At 39.0% G+C, this 18,324-nt stretch overlaps 1 protein-coding gene across 3 annotated transcripts in view; it reads left to right on the forward strand.

Moving 5' to 3' along the window:
* pax5 (paired box 5) overlaps nt 1-18,324 on the forward strand; it is a 63,269-nt gene that overhangs the window by 6,694 nt on the left and 38,251 nt on the right. For all 3 annotated transcript variants that reach the window (XM_055205492.2, XM_055205495.2, XM_055205494.2), the window contains exons 2-5: nt 1,910-2,075; nt 5,885-6,082; nt 6,824-6,888; nt 12,268-12,393. In XM_055205492.2, the coding sequence (XP_055061467.1) occupies nt 1,910-2,075; nt 5,885-6,082; nt 6,824-6,888; nt 12,268-12,393 (555 nt within the window). The remainder of the gene's footprint in view (nt 1-1,909; nt 2,076-5,884; nt 6,083-6,823; nt 6,889-12,267; nt 12,394-18,324) is intronic.

Raw genomic sequence — 18,324 nt, forward strand, 5'->3', positions numbered from 1 at the left:
TTAATTTATCAGCACAATATTAATTTTTGTGATGTGTATGTAAGAGGGGAAAAAATCTTAGGGTTAGGGTTTACTTTAAAGCTTTGATAATCATATTCTCATATGCATTCCTTTTTGAAAACACATTCACTTGCTTAATTCACAAACACTTGCTTGTTTTTTCTTTGGCCTGTTTGTTAAAGCACGCCTGATGCTTGTGGTTTGGTTTGCTCTGTTTAGAGCAGTTTAATCGGAGCCGATAGCGGATCGTAATGGAGCAGCGTCTCTAATCGGGTTTATTTTCTGGATGGGGGAGCATGAATGTCTTTCAGCGGCTCTCGCTATTTCTAAACGGAACCTGCCTTGAAATCAATCAAAGCTCCAGGAACACTTCGATTTATAAGCCAACCGTATTTGTAGAAGAAACGGGGAAAGTCTGGGTCAGATCACATCTGAATAGCTTGTTTCGTTTAATCCTTACTTCAACCTTTTCTGTCTCCCTCTCTCGCTCTATGACACAGGCACTTATATTAAACACATACGCATTCTCACACACACACACGCGCGCGCGCACACATACACACCTTACTGCAGCCTTCTCTCTCTCTCTCTCTCTCTCTCACACACACACACACACACACACACACACACACACACACACACACACACACACACACACACACACACACACACACACACACACACACACACACACACACACACACACACACTTTTTGCATGCTTATGCATAATGCTTTTGGTTTGCGCATAACTGTACTTTGCATAACGGTGCATAACTGTTAATGTTACGAAGTAAACTTAACAGGCTGTCTAAAAAAATCTCTAAATGCATTTGTAGATAATTGTAGATGAACAGTTTGTTATGAATTATGATATACACTGAGGAAACCATCTAAACAACAGTCAAACTATAAAGTTATAAAGTTAAAGCTGAAACATACCAGAGATTATAAAAATACATTAGCAACAAAAAGAGTGAAAAAATAATGAAATAAAAAATTAAAAGACTTACAAATAGACCTCTTAAAAACCTTAAGGGTTAAATCACTAAGTGAAGAATGTTCATATGCAAAACATTGTCAAAGGAGACTGCCTTAAGAAAATGAAAACGACAAATAGCTATTTTTTAATTTTCTGTTAGCTAAACTTATGTATTTACTCATGGGGATGCAAGGCCCAGTTTAATATTGCCTGCTCGGCTCTATTTAAGATCCATTACCCTGTAGCTGGGATTAACAGATACCCCGAGTTCTTTTGTGTGTGTGTTTGTGTGTTTCTGTCTAAAGCAATCAGTATGTTAATATGACAGATTGACTGGATTACCACATAGACTTCTGCACTAAACACAGACAGAGACACACATATACAGACACATCCTCTCTGATATGCTACAAATGAATGTTAAATTCTTATGAATATTTACACTCTCAGATAAAGGTACAAAATATGTACCTTTTTTGTCACTGGGATGGTACCTTTTATAAAGTTCCTAATAAGTACTATTTACAAATATGTACCTTTGAGGTACTAGTATGTACTTTTTAGGTGCGTGTACATTAGAGGTACCAATATCGACAACTTTTGTGCCTTCATGTACATTTTATTCTGAGAGTGTAGAAGAGCATAAAACATTTGGGATGATGTGTTTTCCAGAGTTTAAAACCAAAAAAGATACACAAACATACAAAAGATACCAAACATACGAACTTCAAAGTACAAGGCATCTGTCATTCTCTTAATGACCACTAGGGACGAATAAGTTACTGTAAAGTGGAGACTGCATAATTCAAACCTGCAGGTCAGACACACAGCAAAATGTTTTTACTGTCATGTGTACAAAAAGCTACAGTATATAAGGTAGACATTTATGCTCATATGAGTTTCCTCATATTGCTGTTTGTGTTCACAGGGCATGGAGGGGTGAATCAGCTGGGTGGGGTGTTTGTGAATGGGAGACCTTTGCCTGATGTGGTGAGGCAGAGGATAGTGGAGTTAGCCCATCAGGGCGTACGCCCATGTGACATCTCCCGCCAGCTCCGGGTCAGCCATGGCTGCGTCAGCAAGATACTGGGCAGGTGAGTTCTGCTTATTATGAAGAAATGTGATGGAAAAGCCTGCTGACAGAGAAGAGTTTGCAAAAGGATAACAAAAAGCAACACAATATTACTTTTTGACACATGCTTAAAGCCATTAGAGTACCATCATCACTGTACCATAATGCTGCCACAGTACTTTTTTGTAAGTGGAAATGCATTTTACATAAGAGCTTTGTCTGGAGATGATTTGGTATGCCTTTAGGGAACTTTGCTATAGAGATTATTATTGGTAAACACTACTGACTTATCTTGTGTCAATACACAGAAGACAAATAGTATGAGTTTCATGAGTTTTGTGACATAATGCATTGGTATTTTATGGATTGGTTAGTAATACAAGACAAATGTGTCTATAGTCAATGCTTTCAAACACCAAGGATTAGGTTCCCACACACAGAGGTCGCTATAATCTCGGGAAGAAAAAAGATTTGAATGGAGAATCTCTATTGCTATTTTATCCAGAACTAGGTTTAATCTTTGCTTGGGAAACCGGCTTAATGTCTTTGTATGCATGGGGCCTGTATGTGTTTGGAGTCCTGCCTTTAAACGCTTTCCAACCTTTCTTGTATTTTGTCATCGATTTTAAATTGAACAATGCATATTAGAAATCACTTTCTAAAATTCTTGAATATACATACACTGATAAGTGTTATTGGACTGATATTCCCTCCGCCATTGGTTCGTTCTGAGTCTGACTCAGCATTTCCTTTCACAGATAACGTGTTAAAATTCAAAAATTCTGAAGTCAAAGCTCGGCCTTTCTTTCGGTGACAAAAAAGAAAAGATTCATCACATTTTTCATTTGCATCAAAATGACACTGGCACCATACGTCTCCTGAGGTGGGAGGGATGGTTGGAGGGACAGAGAAAAAGAGAGAGAGAAGGAGAGAGAAAGAGGCAGGAAGGGTTAAGGGGGAGGACAGAATTTGAATGGATAAAGGTGTGGATTAGTGCTAGAGCCTTTAGCTATATCAAAAAATGTGTTTCCCATTGTTCTCTTCTCCCTCAACCCTCTTCCCTCAGCCCTAGTCCAACTCACTCAACCGTTACTGTGGCGCTCCGTCTGTGTGTGCGTGCGGTAATATCTTCCCTCCCTCTCTCACTGCTCGGGCAGAAAACACACTAATATGTGGGCTGCGAGTGAGGTTTGAGTAAATAAGGCGTATGACTAACTCTGCTGTCTTCTTAATGAGGGAATTTCCTGCGTGCAATGCATCACAGGGGATTTTACAAAAGGTAAAGTGTAATCTGGACAATGTGAAATGAAGGTAAAATAATATTGGTAAGATCACAGAATGCATGGCCTCAGAGTGCTCATTGTATTTATAAAACTGCCACAGCAATATAAGATTTTCAATAAATTATAATCAACTGGTAAAATTGTATTAGCCCATATCTACACTCTCAGAAATAAAGGTACAAAAGCTTGAGTGGTACCCATTAAAAAAGTATACCTTTGTACCTAATGGGTGCATATTAGTACCTCAAAAATATAAATCTGTGCCTAAAATGTACATATTAGCCTACTGTCCCACTGACAGCTTATGTACATGGTAAAAAGTGAAAGCTGGCATGATCTACTTAAAAAACTTGTTTCAATTGGTAACGCCCACAAAAATTAAGTTTTACAAACTTAAATTTTCTAATGTTTAGTGAAAACTTAAAAAAAATTCAGTTAGTAACACCTAAAATATTTAAACATTTTCAACTTCAATTTTTCACTTAAAGTTAGAACATTTAGGTTGAAAAAACTTCACATTTTTAGGAGATACCAATAGGCTTTATGCGCAGCTGCAGTACTTCCTAAACTTCAGCCAGCTCCTTGTTTCCTGTCTGCCATTATTGGACAAACTGATTAATCCAGGTGTGTCTGATTATTGTTGTTGTGACTACTGAGGTCAGGCACACCTGGATTAATCCGTTTGTTTGTGATTACTGAGGTCAGGCACACCTGGATTAATCAGTTTGTCCAATAATGGCAGACAGGAAACAAGGAGCTGGCTGAAGTTCAGGAAGTAGTGCAGCTGGGCATAAAGCCTATTGAGTCATTTTTAAGTTGATCCAACTTTTAGTTTTTACATTTAAGCATTTAGCAGACGCTTTTATCCAAAGCGACTTACAAATATTAGGAAACAATAAAGTGATTTGTCATAGTGAGGCAATAATACAAGAAGTACCAAGTTACAAGTTTTTACTATTCCGAAACAGTACCTGTTGAGAGAGAGAGAGTTAGTAATTTATTTATTTTTTAAGAGAGAAGAGGTGGAAATGCAGTCAATATTAATTTTTTAGGTATTTTTGGAAGAGATTAGTTTTTAATTGTTTTTTGAATATTGCAAGAGATGTTGCTGACCGGACTCCTATAGGAAGATCCTTCCACCAGCAGAGAGAAGTGAAGGAAAATGAGCAGGAATGTGATTTAGTGCCCTTCTGTGAAGGTATGACAAGGTGCTGCTCATTTGCTGAAAGTAAGGTTCTGGATGGGGTGTAGGAATGCAGGAAAGTGTGAAAGTTTTCTGGTGCAGTGCCAGTGAAAGTTCTGTAAGGGAGTAGTAGTAGTGACTGACTTGCGTTTCAATTGGTAGCCAGTGGAGAGAGATGAAGAGCGCCGTTACATGAGCCATTTTGGGCTCCTGAAAGCCGAGCTTCTGAGTTCTGAACCAGTTAGAGTGATTTGATAGACTGTGAAGGAAGGCCAGCAAGCAAAGCATTGCAGTAGTCCAGCCTAGAGATTACCAGGACCTGGATCAGGAGTTGTGCAGCATGCTTCGTAAGGAATGGCCGTATCTTCCTGATATTGTGTAATGCTGCATTTGCAATGTAATTAGTGAAGTTTGTCATCAAAGACGAGGTTTCTGGCAGTTTTGGAAGGAGTAATGGTTGTGTTGCCAAGTTGAATGAATAGGTCGTGCTGTATCTTGGGTTGTGTGCTGCTATGGTAGGATTATCTGGGTGAAACGAGAAGATCTTGGTGTCATAAGCATACCAGTGGTAGGAGAAACTGAGATGTCTGTATGTGCCTGTAAGATAGGTCCTAAGGATGTTATGTATCTAGAGAAAAGGAGTGGACCAAGCACTGATCCCTGAGGAACCCCAGTGATTATCTGATGAGCTGTGGACATCGTGCCTCTCCACGACACCCTGAAGGATCTTTCGGAGAGATAAGATTTGAACCACTGGAGTATCTGTGATCCCTAGCGAAGATAGGGTGTCAAGTAGGATCTGATGGTTTACTGTGTCAAAAAAGACTGCCGACAGGTCTATCAGAATCACACAGTGTACCTTTATTTCTGACAATGTAGGCAGACTGAGGTTGCTTTTGAAGCTTGGCAGAACTTGGTAGGTGTGTGTTCATCATCATTTTGAAATGGTAGACCAGTGACCAATCAAAATTTAGAATCACTATTCTTTTTCATTCGTTTAATTTGGCTGTGATGCAGTCATTTACAATCATTGTGTATATTCCTCTAGCTCAGTTGGTGGAGCATTACATTAGCATCGCAAATGTTCTGGGTTTGAATTCCTTGAAACACACATTCTGTAAAATGTGTATACCTTGAATGCATAAGTCACTTTGGAGAAAAGTGTCTGCTAAATGTGCCTATTTTGTAAGAGATTCATCAGTTAATATGTTTGATGCGGGTTAAAAAATAGATGTGTTAATGTTTTTCTGTCTTTTATTCTGTAGTGGCTGTAGACACCACATTATGATGTAACGTCCTGTCTACCTATATGTTTAGGGTACTCTGGCCATGTGATATAAACTTCTCAATATAACTGCTCTACAGGTACTATGAGACCGGCAGCATCAGACCAGGGGTGATCGGAGGCTCCAAACCAAAGGTTGCTACACCCAAAGTAGTTGACAAAATCGCTGATTACAAACGCCAAAACCCCACCATGTTTGCCTGGGAGATAAGAGACAGACTGCTGGCAGAAAGAGTGTGTGACAATGACAGCGTTCCTAGCGTCAGCTCAATCAACAGGTGTGTGTTTGTGTGTGCTTTTCCTAAATTTGTGTATAGACTACTACTGTATGTGCATGTCATTGTGACACTTTATAAGGTGTGAGTGCATATGTGACTGATCAGTACATTAAAAAACGGGATACAGCAACGCATGGAGGAGAAAGAGAGAGAGAGAGAGAGAAAGAGAGGAAAACAAAGGGACTGAGTCGGTAGAGTAAAATGAAACACATATTCATGAGGAATATCCAGCTCACTGGTTCAACAGCATGTGTACAATGACAACCCCTCTTAGAAAGAGAGAGAGAGAAAGAGAGACAGAGAGAGAGAGAGAGAGAGAGAAAGAGGAAAGGAGAGGGAAAGTGCTTTGCTTGATCGCCCATGCAGGAAGTGTGGGACTCTGCTGCCATGTCAGGCTGCATGAGCCACTAACACACACACACACACACACACACACACGCACGCACGCACATGTTGCCATATGGGACATTCTATAGTCGTAATGGTTTTTTAACAGTTAATCATATTTATCTAACCCTAATCCAATCCCTAAACCTAACCCTCACATTTTTAACAAAAACATCTTTTTCGTCCCTTATAATAATTAGTGTCCTCATAAAGCACGTATTGAAGCCCCCTTCACAAACCCTACAGTTCCCACACAGCCCTACACAAAGCATTTTCATAGTAAACTAACTCAAAAGCACATACACTCACACACATACAGTCTAATGGTCCTCTAACACTCTTTGTTTTTTCTAGGATCATTCGCACTAAAGTTCAGCAGCCACCCGGTCAATCAGGAGTTGTCTCCACCCATAACTTAGGTAAGAGTAATACTGCTTTCAATACACTTATTTATTTCCGCAACTTTCATTGCTTAATATTGATGTTGCTTTGCAATAGTAAGTCCTTCTGTCATTAGTATCAGGTATAGACATTTGTCTATGAAGATACAATCATTTATATTGAATAAATAATTTGGTCTTAAAAAATATGTTCATTTTCAAATCTTGATTTTTGATGGTTCTGAATTCCGGATCTTGGCCATTATGAGCACAGTCTATGACATTGTTGAGATCTCTTCTGAAACAGAGATGGCGAGACCCAGTATAAGATTAATCCCTGAACTTGAACACTTAAACAAAATAAAGCCATAAGCCCCAAGAAGCAGTGGGTTACCAGTGCATTTTATAACAGCTAAGCGGCATTGTTAAAACCCCCTTAGCTGTTATAAAATGCACTGTAACACCACTGCTTCGCGGGGCTTATTGCCTTTATAAAACGGTTACTTCATATGCATAGCAGGATTTAATCAAATAAAACACAAATAAGTTGTAATTATAATAGTACAAATATTACTCTTCCGCCAAACAAAGTAGTTCTTCAGAATCAAGTGTGGCTGCAACAGAGCGTAGTTCCCAAGCAACACAAACGCAGCAAAGACACAATGAAAATAGGATTAAAGACTGAGGTGTTTATTTTTATAAATGTAACTTATACATTAAAATTTATATCGTGCAACTGTTGAAGTGATGATTAAATATGCTTGCAAGCATGCTTAACTCTTTCCCCGTCAGAGGTTTTTTTTTAGTAGCCAACCGGTTTTAGTTTAACGCCTAATGACAGAAAAATTATATTCTTTAAATAAACATAAAATATCAAATGAAAGAACAGACCATCCGCTTTAAAAAAAAAGTTTCATCCTACCTTTATTTGTTCTCTTATCACCTCTCAAATTTTCAGCTTAAAGCGGAGATAATTCTATTTTTGTGAAGAACTTTTGTGAGAGATCAGATTCAGAGCCTTAGAACGCGTTTCAACCAATCAGAATGCAGAACCAGAACGGGACGTTTTATAATAAATGTTTTTTTCTCTATTCCTTGCTGTCTCTAGACAGTAACAACATAAACAAGGGGCTTTCGTGGAAAACATGTAACTTAAAGGTAGGGTAACAGATTTGATCCTGAAACATTTTTAGTTATGCTGGTTAAAAGTCTCCTCACATCCTGATAGCAATCACTGTGTTAAGTTGTTTAAATGTATTTGTAGAAATTTATGTCATCTGTGAAAGGCGTAGGACCAAACAATGTTCAACCAATCATAGATTTCGGTCCAAACGGACGTTGCCTTGTTTGTCCCTCATACTTAAGCGTAATTTGATTGCCCACCGCGCACCTAGTCCATACGTCATCAGCGCGTTCACGTGCGCTCACCTCCTGTCTGTAATCAGCGAGAATGGCAAACTTTTCTTATGAATTGACAACCTGCACAGGAGCCACAAAACGAAAGACATTTTTTATAACAACAACAGCAAAAACTGCCTGGATCAGCAAAGAGCAAAAACCCAAATTAACATCCGTAACTTTACTGCTTTACCACGAGATGCAAACAGCTGCAGGAGGCAAAGGGTCTGAAAGGGTCGTCGCACTGTTTATTTTGGTAAGGTAGGTACGCGATATGTTTGTATTGAGATGGATTCAGATATTCTACTTTGATGAAACATTGTGTTGCTTATGAAATTTGTGTTCGTTTACGGATTAGCGTAACAATATAGTTACTACGTCTACACAACCGAAAGTGTGCTTCTGATGTAAACCAGTTGTTTATGTTAGTTATTTGGAAATGTTATTCACTTTGTACCGCAAAGTTTTCTCACTGGTGAATGATATATGAGCTGTGACCGTCTGATCTGTGCATGTTCATGCGTTTTGAAAGAGGCGTGGCTTTGGATGGCGATTTGACTAGAGGGTGGGATCGAGATTTCATTGCTAGGCGGCTACCGTTAGCATTTTTCAAAATGTGAAACCCTACCTTTAAGGTAAACTTAAGGTTTTTGTCCACTACAAACAAACACGTAGATTACCTAGGAAACCCGAAACATTTGTTATTTTCGACGAGGTATTCATCTAAGAGTTCAGTTTTAGCAACTAGTCAGACCATTAAACAAACAGAAACTGGAAGTAAAGTTCGGACCAGACGCGCAATCGCGTCACCGCACGTACGTTGGATGAAACGGTCTATATTGAAATTGTTTAACTTTTTTTGTATGTCTATTTGAAAGTCACTCATCTAGTAAAACTAAACCACTAAAGGAGAATCTTTAAAAATGGAATGAGCTCAGTTTCAGAGGAAAATCCTGTCAACAGTTAATAAAGTAGTGGATTGCGTTTGTCTCTCTTCCAGTAATCTTTATAATCGCACACCAGCGCTTAATCTAAATTAATTTCGCACGCACAACGCTCACCAGTTCTCCGTCTCCCTCAGATTATGATGATAAATACTTCTCATAGTCAGGCGGAAAATTGAAATTTAAGGATTTTGAATATATAAGGTGTTCAATTCGGGTTTCCATTCCTTGACGCGAGGGGAAGAAAGCAGGAAAGAATAAGAGAATCAGATAATTGAAACGATAAATCAAGAGTAAAAAATGGAGGGATATGCATTCATTACATTTTCCACCTGGTTAGCAAACGAGAGCGACAGGCGAGAGGCGGCGTTTATCTTTTCTGTGAGCGATTTGTTTTCCTTTTTTCCCCCTCCTTCATCATTTTAGCACAGTCTGTTGGGATGTGGGATTAGCCTCATCTCTACACCTTAGTGTCCCCTTGGGGCAACTGTACTGTCACTCAGGCTGTACATCAGCTGACAGGAAGTGAGATAAAGAGCGGCGAGAGGAAATGAAGGGTTGACAGAGAGAAGACTTTGTGCCCTCGTCCCCTACTGCGAAGACCTCACAGACAGCCAGACACGTTGAAAAGCTGTTAGCTTGTTAGCGTCTTATCCTTGGGCAGAAGCACGTTGCCAAAATAGAGTGGCAGCTTGTTTTGCTGAAAGGTTATTGGAAGAAAAAATGCCGGGCCAAGAACCACAAAAGGAAAACACTGACACGAGAACAAACTTTACATACTTAACCAATGACAATGTGCTGGGATCTTTAACTGGTTTAACTGGAGTCACATAATAACAGTAACAAATGAGTTACATTTTTCTTACAATTATTTACAATTAGTTGCTTTTCTGCAGCACTCAAAACCAATGTGGAAGTTTGGCCAGGATGCCGGGGCACACCCCTACACTTTTTCGAAAGACATCCTAGGATTTTTAATGACCACAGCGAGTCAGGACCTCAGAGTCTTATACATAGCATGGTGCTTTTTGACATTATAGTGTCCCCATGACTATACTGTGGTGTTAGGACCCACACAGACCACAGGGTGAGCACCTCCTGCTGGTCTCACTAACACCTGTACCAGCTGCAACCTAATTTTCCCATTAGGTCTCCCATCCAAGCACTAACCAGGCTTAACCCTACATAAAATGTAGTCTCACTTAGACAGACCTCGAAGTAGCTTGCCAAGGTCCGCCCAAGAGGCTATCTGACTGACATGAAAAGCAACCAATCACAGTCCAGCTTTATTTTCTGACAGACCGTTAAAGAATGTAACACACGTGTCTCCTGGAAGTCTGTAGTCTATACTATTAGTCTGTATTTTAGTACTCGGGATAATAATTTTTTATCCATAGTTTGGTCATTATGCTAATCCATGCTAATGAAATTTTGCACTGTCACTTTTTGCTATATTAAGCTACCTCAGTATTGGCTTTTATTATGTTGTTTTGTATGTCACTGTCTTGTCATTTTAACTCAGAATACTTACCTTTGTAGTAGTTAGTCACTTATTTTCTGGGGGTTTATGCAATGACGTGTCGTTTTTTTTTTTTTGGAGTTCTGTATATTGTAATGTTTTGTTATTTTGTCCTTTATTATTTATGTGTAACTGTTTGTTGTCTGCACTCTGCATTTTATCTTGGCCAGGTCGCCGTTTTAAATGAGAAATTGTTCTCAACGTGCCTACCTGGCAAAACAAAGTTAAATAAAAATAAATAAAATAAAAATCCTGTAGAGTTCAACCCAATCAGATGATGACGTTAAAGTATTTCCAATTTTGTGTGCCTCATATTTTCAGTCAACATAGGCTGAGACTGCTTTAAACCCAATACAGTCAATATCAAAAGACATTTACATTTTATGCATTTGGCAAATGCGTTATCCCACACAACTTACAGTGCATTTCTTATATTCCTTAAAGTCAAAATGAAATTTAAATGAAAAACTGTAATTACAAATGACTTATCTATCTGTGAGCTTCATTATTAAAAAAAAAATAATGCACCCTCATAATCTTTAATCAAAAACGCAAATCTCCTTCTCTCCTCAAAATGATTTCTCCTACCTTCCAGTCATATGGTATGGCAGGTGGGCGGGGGCTGGTAAAAGATCGCAACGATTAGCAATTAGTAAGATGACCCAACATTAAACGATTCAATCCATTCTCGATGGACGAATTCAAGTACCGCCCCACCTTTTTTCTTTTCAGAAGCTGTTTCACTCTGATATACATCTAGTGATTAGATGGCAAATTGCTACCAACGGCTCAGTCCACAGCTCAGTCCTCCCTTTCGAAATGCATAGACAAGATACGGTAGTCACCATAGTCGGCTGAAACAACGTAGTGATTAAATGCTCTGTAGAGCAGTTTGTCCGTTTAAGGCTACTGTAGTAAGATGGCAGTGCAAAATGGTGACTTCCGTGTAAGGACACCTGCGTTGTATGTAGATAAAAACTTCATTATGTAAAAAAAAAACAGTTCGTTATGTAAGGTCTTTACACCACTGAAAATATTGTTGTCAGGAGATCCTTCTAAAAGCTACACAGTGCACCTTTAAGAGTCAAACCCATAGCCTTGGTATTGTTAGCTAACAATGGTGCTAACTGTGCTAGCAGCACAGAAGGTCATGGGTTTAAAATCCCAGGGAACTCACATACTGATAAAAATGTACTGTAAGTCGCTTGGGATAAAAGCGTCTGCCAAACACATATAAGTAAATGTATGGCCTACAGAAGAAACACATGGAAAAGGCAATTCAGGGCATTTGTAGCCTAATGGTTAAGAGGTCCCTAATTGCTCCCTGGGTGCTGCGGGGATAGCTCCCTGCTGCTCTGGGTGTGTGTTTACGACTTGACAATCGCAGCACTTTCACTTTCAAAAACAAAAGTTTTTCAAATTTGACATGAAACGTAGATAACAGTTCCCAAAGTGTTTTGCTTGTAAGTGCACAAGTTGTTGAACATATACCCCACAATGCTCTTGTATGTCATAAAAGTCTTTTTTAAATGATTTAACCTCTCTGTAACTTTGTAGCCTCTACAGTAGCAGTGACTCAAGTGTCGGCAGTAACCAGTGATGCCGCAGGCTCCTCCTATTCCATTAGTGGAATTCTGGGAATTAGCTCACCTGCTGATGCAAGCAAGCGGAAAAGAGACGAAAGTAAGTCCATCTGTATTTATTTGTGTATTGGAAAAGAGTAGATTTTGATTATTTGGTTCAAATTCCCAAATTTGTCTGTTTAATCTTAAGTACATTCCTATGTGTATAGCCCCAGTGCTTAGACCATTTACATGCACATATGCGCACACGGTACACAGATAGAAGTTGCTGAACACTGACAGATGCATCAGAGTAGAAGGGGGATTGGATACCACTGACACATCTTAGATAAACATCTTTATCCAGTGGAAGCACAGCGTGTGCATGCGGATGTGCACATGTGTGGGCTTGCACACATGAGTCTATTAAAAAGCCATTGCTTGGCAGACCCCTGCAGTACATGAGGGAACTCCAGATGTCACATACCCATAGACTTGACAGACGTTAACAAGAGGATGTTTCTGGCTGGTTGTTGTCGACATTTATATTTTGCTATACAGAAATAATACTTGCTTTAATAACATATCCTCCTCTATACATACAACAGTACTAGGCTGGGTTTCCCGATAACTGTTGAACTTAGCACTTAAGAGCGCTTTCTATGAGCTTCTTAAAGAACATTCGTTGTTCATTTACGTGCGTTTCCCAAAGATGCACGTAAAATTATCACTCACAGCTAGGTTTTAAGTGCTACTTACGAGTCACTATCCGTTTTTCAAGTGCTGAAATGTCACCAATAGAATGACTCGAATTTATAGCAGAAGCTTTTCTAGCCGATGTGCACTAATATTTTTTCTTTATTGTTCAATGACTTTTTAAATGTTTTAATCATTTGTGCATGATGAAATGAAGAGTTTTGTTGCAAAACGCCGTTTTTTTTTATTTTTCAGAAATCTCGTTTTTTTTGTTGTGCATTCTAATTAATATCAATTCAACTGCAGTTGGTTGGTTTGTTTTGATTTAAACCTTCATAACTTAAAAAAATACAGCTAAGTAGCAATATAAAACAAAATAATAACATGATAACATTATAATAAACATGTTTTGACAAAAAAAATTAAAAACGGAGTTATCTTGTTTTGCAACGAAACTCTTCAAATATTCTTTTCCTTATTTAGTTAGGACTCGTCCCACTGCGAAATGCCTTCTGCGTTTTATATTATAGTTTAGATTATTATTATTTATTGTTTATTATCTATGTTTATTTATTATTATGGATTATTGCATTGTACCTTAAAGATTTATTTGGTTTCTTTAATCAGATGCCATTTATCTTCAAACATTTTTTTTTACTGTAGATGAATTAGGCTATAGCAGCAATTGGTAGGAACCATTTATCAATTTGATACTACCAACTTTTACCAAAATTGTACCAAATACGTTTTCCTTCTTTATTAATATATGTTTAGTCATATAAATTTGATTTCTCATTTGAATTTTTAATTTATTATATTAAAGTAATTTAAACAAATAAACAAAGAAGAACCCAATAAATAAAAATACATTTAAAACATTACATTATCATTGCAGGAGTGCAATTTGCTAGTTGTCCTGCAGGTGACCTTGTAACTCTGTTATCTTACGATGCACTTATGAATTAAAGATTACTCCAGAGCACTCGTAGATCTAAGATGATTTTCAAGTGCTACTTAAGTTACAAAGCTTTTGGGAAAGGGCCCGTAATTCTAAGACTATTCGTACGATTGTTTTTACGATCTACTTAGTCTTACGATGCTTTTGGGAAACCCGGCCCTGGTTGCCTCTCACTTCCCGCAAATATAACCCATAGGAGCATTTATGAAATTACACTGGCAGCAGGCAATGCCACAGAAACGTTTGCTTCAGTGCAATGTGTGGTATAATCTGGGTAATATTTAGGTGAATGTGTTAGCATTTAGCCTAGCCCCATTCATTCCTTAGGACCCTAGGGATGAATTTAGAAGCTACCAAAGACTTTCATGTTTTCCCTATTTAAATACTGTTACGTGAGTATTTACACGAGTAAGTATGGTGGCACAAAATAAAACGTGGTGATTTTTTAAGTGGATAAGGTTTGTCCGCCATACAATATAGTTCTCATTTTTTATCCGCTTTATTTCATTTTGTGCCACCATACATACTAGTGTAACTTCTTATGTAACAGTCTTTAAATAGGGAAAACATGGAAGTGTTTGGTCTAAATTCATCCCTGTTTGGATCCCAAGGACCGAATGGGGCCAAGCCAAATGCCAACACGTTCACAACGTGTTGTACAAAGATTAAGTGCACGCATTGAAAAAAGATAGTTATGTATCAATTCTTCTTAATTAAGGTAAGAACATAGTAAAATATTGAAAAACGGTGGTGTTTTCCTTTAACCGTGCCCTGCTCTGGTACAGTTCAGTTTGGTTCAGTGATGGGGCGCAATGGTGCTACTCGGGTAGTCAAAAGAACCTTTTCCCATTACAAAAAACCTTTTGTGAAACAAAAACGTTCTGCATTAAAGCTTCTTTATGGAACCATAAACCAAAAACGTCTCATCATGGCATCATGTAGCACCTTTACTTTAAGTGTAAAGCAAGTCTCAAAGCTATATATACACAATAAAATCCAATAAACTTTTGATAAAATAAAACATGATACAACTTTGTAACCCACACACACCAACACACACATCAACGTTCATCCAAGCACCAATTAGGCAGACGTCTGCCACTTTAATTAATGCAACACATCACATCCAGCAGAGAGGGAGGGGCCGCTAAATGAATTTGTGTGTTTAATTGACAGGGTGAAACTGCGGGTGGTCAGCGCTACGATGTTTTGCGGCGTGTGAGTGGATGCGCTCACACCAAGAGGCGTCCTCTCGGGTTTGCTAGAGGCATAAAGTAACATGACGGATAGTTCGGCAGCTAGCGCACCGCTTGTAAACGTAGCGCGCATATGTTAAAGAGCGTGGTGAAGATGGAAAGGGCAAGCGAGAAATTAAATAAAGAGGTTTTCATGAGCTTCACTAAGCTGTGTCTATGTAATACCATAAATTTCGCTGCTGAATGGCGACGTTTCAGAAAAGTGAGAAGGAGAAAGAAAATGCGTGTTTAGTGAAGCAGGACGCTCTGACTCGCAGCTGCACACCGTCAGGAAAAAAGCTACAGAGGGTTTGGATGGCTTAGTGTGGGTGTCTGGTGTGTATATGTGTTTTGGGAAAGCCCAGCGATGACCTTTGACCCAGGGGAAGTGATCTGAAAGAGAGAACTTGACTTGTGGGGCCTCCAGAACAGAAGCCTTGTGTCTGCCCATTCTCTTTGAATGGAGGAGGAAAGGAAGAACAGAATAAAGACAGACAGAAGGCCTGTGGTACGGGGCAGAGAGGTTGGGACAATGTTCTCTTTGCCCCATAAAAGAATAAAGAAAACCTTATTTTAATGTAGAAGCTGCTAAAAAGGAAAAAAATTCAAGTGTGACGATTCGGACGGGCCGGTCATATAATACACAACTTCCGCTGCTGTTTATTATTTTTTTGCTGTTTCGTTTCAGTCAGTCTTATCTCTGTTCATTTGGTTGAATATTCTGAATGAGAGATAAAGGACATTTGGTAATAGCGATAGTTGATAACAGTGGGATTTGTTAAAGTATTTTTTTTCTGAGACACATACTTTGATTTGTCAAGGTTGACGTGATCACATTGACACACGTACACCAAGTGTATCAAGTCCGAAAGGAATCCACCGGGCAGTTTTCTTTGCCCCCCAAAAAACCTTCAACCTCACCCCAGAGAGAGAGAGAGAGTAAGAAGGTGTGTGAAAGAGAAGGCACAACGGTGATCTCATTGTTGCTATTGTCTCTGCCTTTGAAGCGAGAAGGAGAAGATGCCTTCCTCCCATCTTTTTGTCTGCGTGCTTGTGCACGGGTGAATAGTGGGGTTAACCCAGAATGCAGCTGGGTTGCATTGTGTCTGTTACAGAGAGTGCTTTCCTATAGCAGGTTCAGAGGATGAAAGACAAAGGGATAGGGAATCACTGGCAAACATCTGAATACCTTAGGCCACTGTGTGTGTGTGTGTGTCCTGAAACTTAATGCGAGGAAGGTTGGTTACCCGTGATGCCGGCATGGTGCGTTTGTTTAAATTTGGTGAAAAAATAGCTTTATTGGTAACCACTCGCTTTCTCTCTCTTTTGCTCTGATATGGCTGAGTGGGCTTTCAGATCTGTCAAAAATTGCATTTCACACACGGAGGCTGGCGCTGTGAAACACTATCACTTACACACATCACAGATACTCACGGATATATACACATCTGTGTAATGATAACAACCACAAAACTCCAGAACATTATATTTTGACACTTTATGGCTATGTTTTCGAGGGTGTGCATAGTGTACCTACATTCTGCATGTGTATACACATGCATTCATGCTGTAATGATAACAGTCAGTGCTCTTAAGTTATTCCAGAAAGATATGGATGCACATGGCTGTAGTAATGCCAACCGCACATTGGCAGACCATTTGGAAAATCTGGAAAAAAATTTAAGAATGATGAATAAAATGAAATATTTGGGATGTTGCAATATCGCAAATGTAGAAGGGTTGCACTTTAAAAAAATGCTGGGTGGTTTTAATCCATAGGTAAAATATGGGCAAATCGAACCACTGGTTTTAAATTAAGCCAAAAGTGCCACATTTGACCAAACCATGGAAAAAAAACATAGACTGTAAAAAAAGATGGACGTAGTGTCTATGACGTCACCCGTAGGTTTCTGAAGATCGTTTTTAAAGCTTACAGTAGGCGGTGCCTGTCGTCGCCATCTTGGCCGCACGTCACCCTGCATCACTCGCGGATATCCTAAAATGGGTAAAAAGGTGGGACGTGGGTGAAACTGAGTTTACTGGTTGCTGAAACCACTCCCGCTTAGCTCGACTCTAGTGACGGCAGTGGCTGTTCAACCATCACTCAAGTGGCCACGCCCTTAATTATGCAGAACTTTAATGCTTAATATCATTTAAACTGATGAGTTACAAAATATTTCACCCGCCTCACAATTGTCATGAATGGCAAAATTAGCTATAAAGACCAAAAACACTTTTTGTACCAGGCTGTAAACATATTATTTTCTACTGAAAAGTTGGCCATTTTAACGGATGTCTATGGGAATTGACTCCCTTTTGGAGCCAGCCTCTAGCGGCCAGTCGATGAATTGCAGTTTAAATCACTTCCGTATTGGCTTCATCAGAGACATATATATATATATATATATATATATATATATATATACACTAGATGTCGCCTTGGGGTATACCTTTCGCGTCATTTTTTGACGAACTGGGGACAATACTATTACGTCCGTTGCATTCTCTTCTCCTATTTTCTTAACATTTTCGCATCGGTTTAGGGTTAGATTTACATAATGACATCCCTACCCAAACCTAACTCTAACCCCAACGCCAGGTGACAACTGTTTCTAACCCCAACGCCAGGTGACAACTGTGTAATTTCGCGTCCACTGTTTAATTTTGCGTACACTGTTTAATTTTGCGTAATCTAACCCTAAACCGACGCGAAAATGGTAAGAAAATAGGAGAAGAGAATGCAACGGACGTAATAGTATTGAAGTCCCCAGTTCGTCAAAAAATGACGCAAAAGGTATACCCTCCGCGTCACATATTGACGAATGGTTAAGTGTCGTCAAATATTGACGACATGGGGTGAGACTGTGTTAGTCGTGGTCCTGTAGTTCAATGAAAACTACAAAAACTTGCTTTAAGGCAGACCTACAATCCAATCAGAGCCAGCTTTGCTGCAGTAGGCTAAATTATTTACGACAGTGGTAATGGACAATTCCGCTTCCAACCTGTAGGGGGAGCAAAGGGCAAAAACTCTTTAGTGTTGCTTTAATATCAAAACTTAAAATTTTCTCTAGACTCAATGCTTAATACATGTCTGACCATTGGAAAAAAAACTAGAAATTCGGATTCATGACGATTTATGGTGATTTTATTTCCGTTACACCTA

This window comes from Misgurnus anguillicaudatus, chromosome 3 (assembly GCF_027580225.2).
Source record: "Misgurnus anguillicaudatus chromosome 3, ASM2758022v2, whole genome shotgun sequence".
Lineage (NCBI taxonomy): Eukaryota > Metazoa > Chordata > Actinopteri > Cypriniformes > Cobitidae > Misgurnus > Misgurnus anguillicaudatus.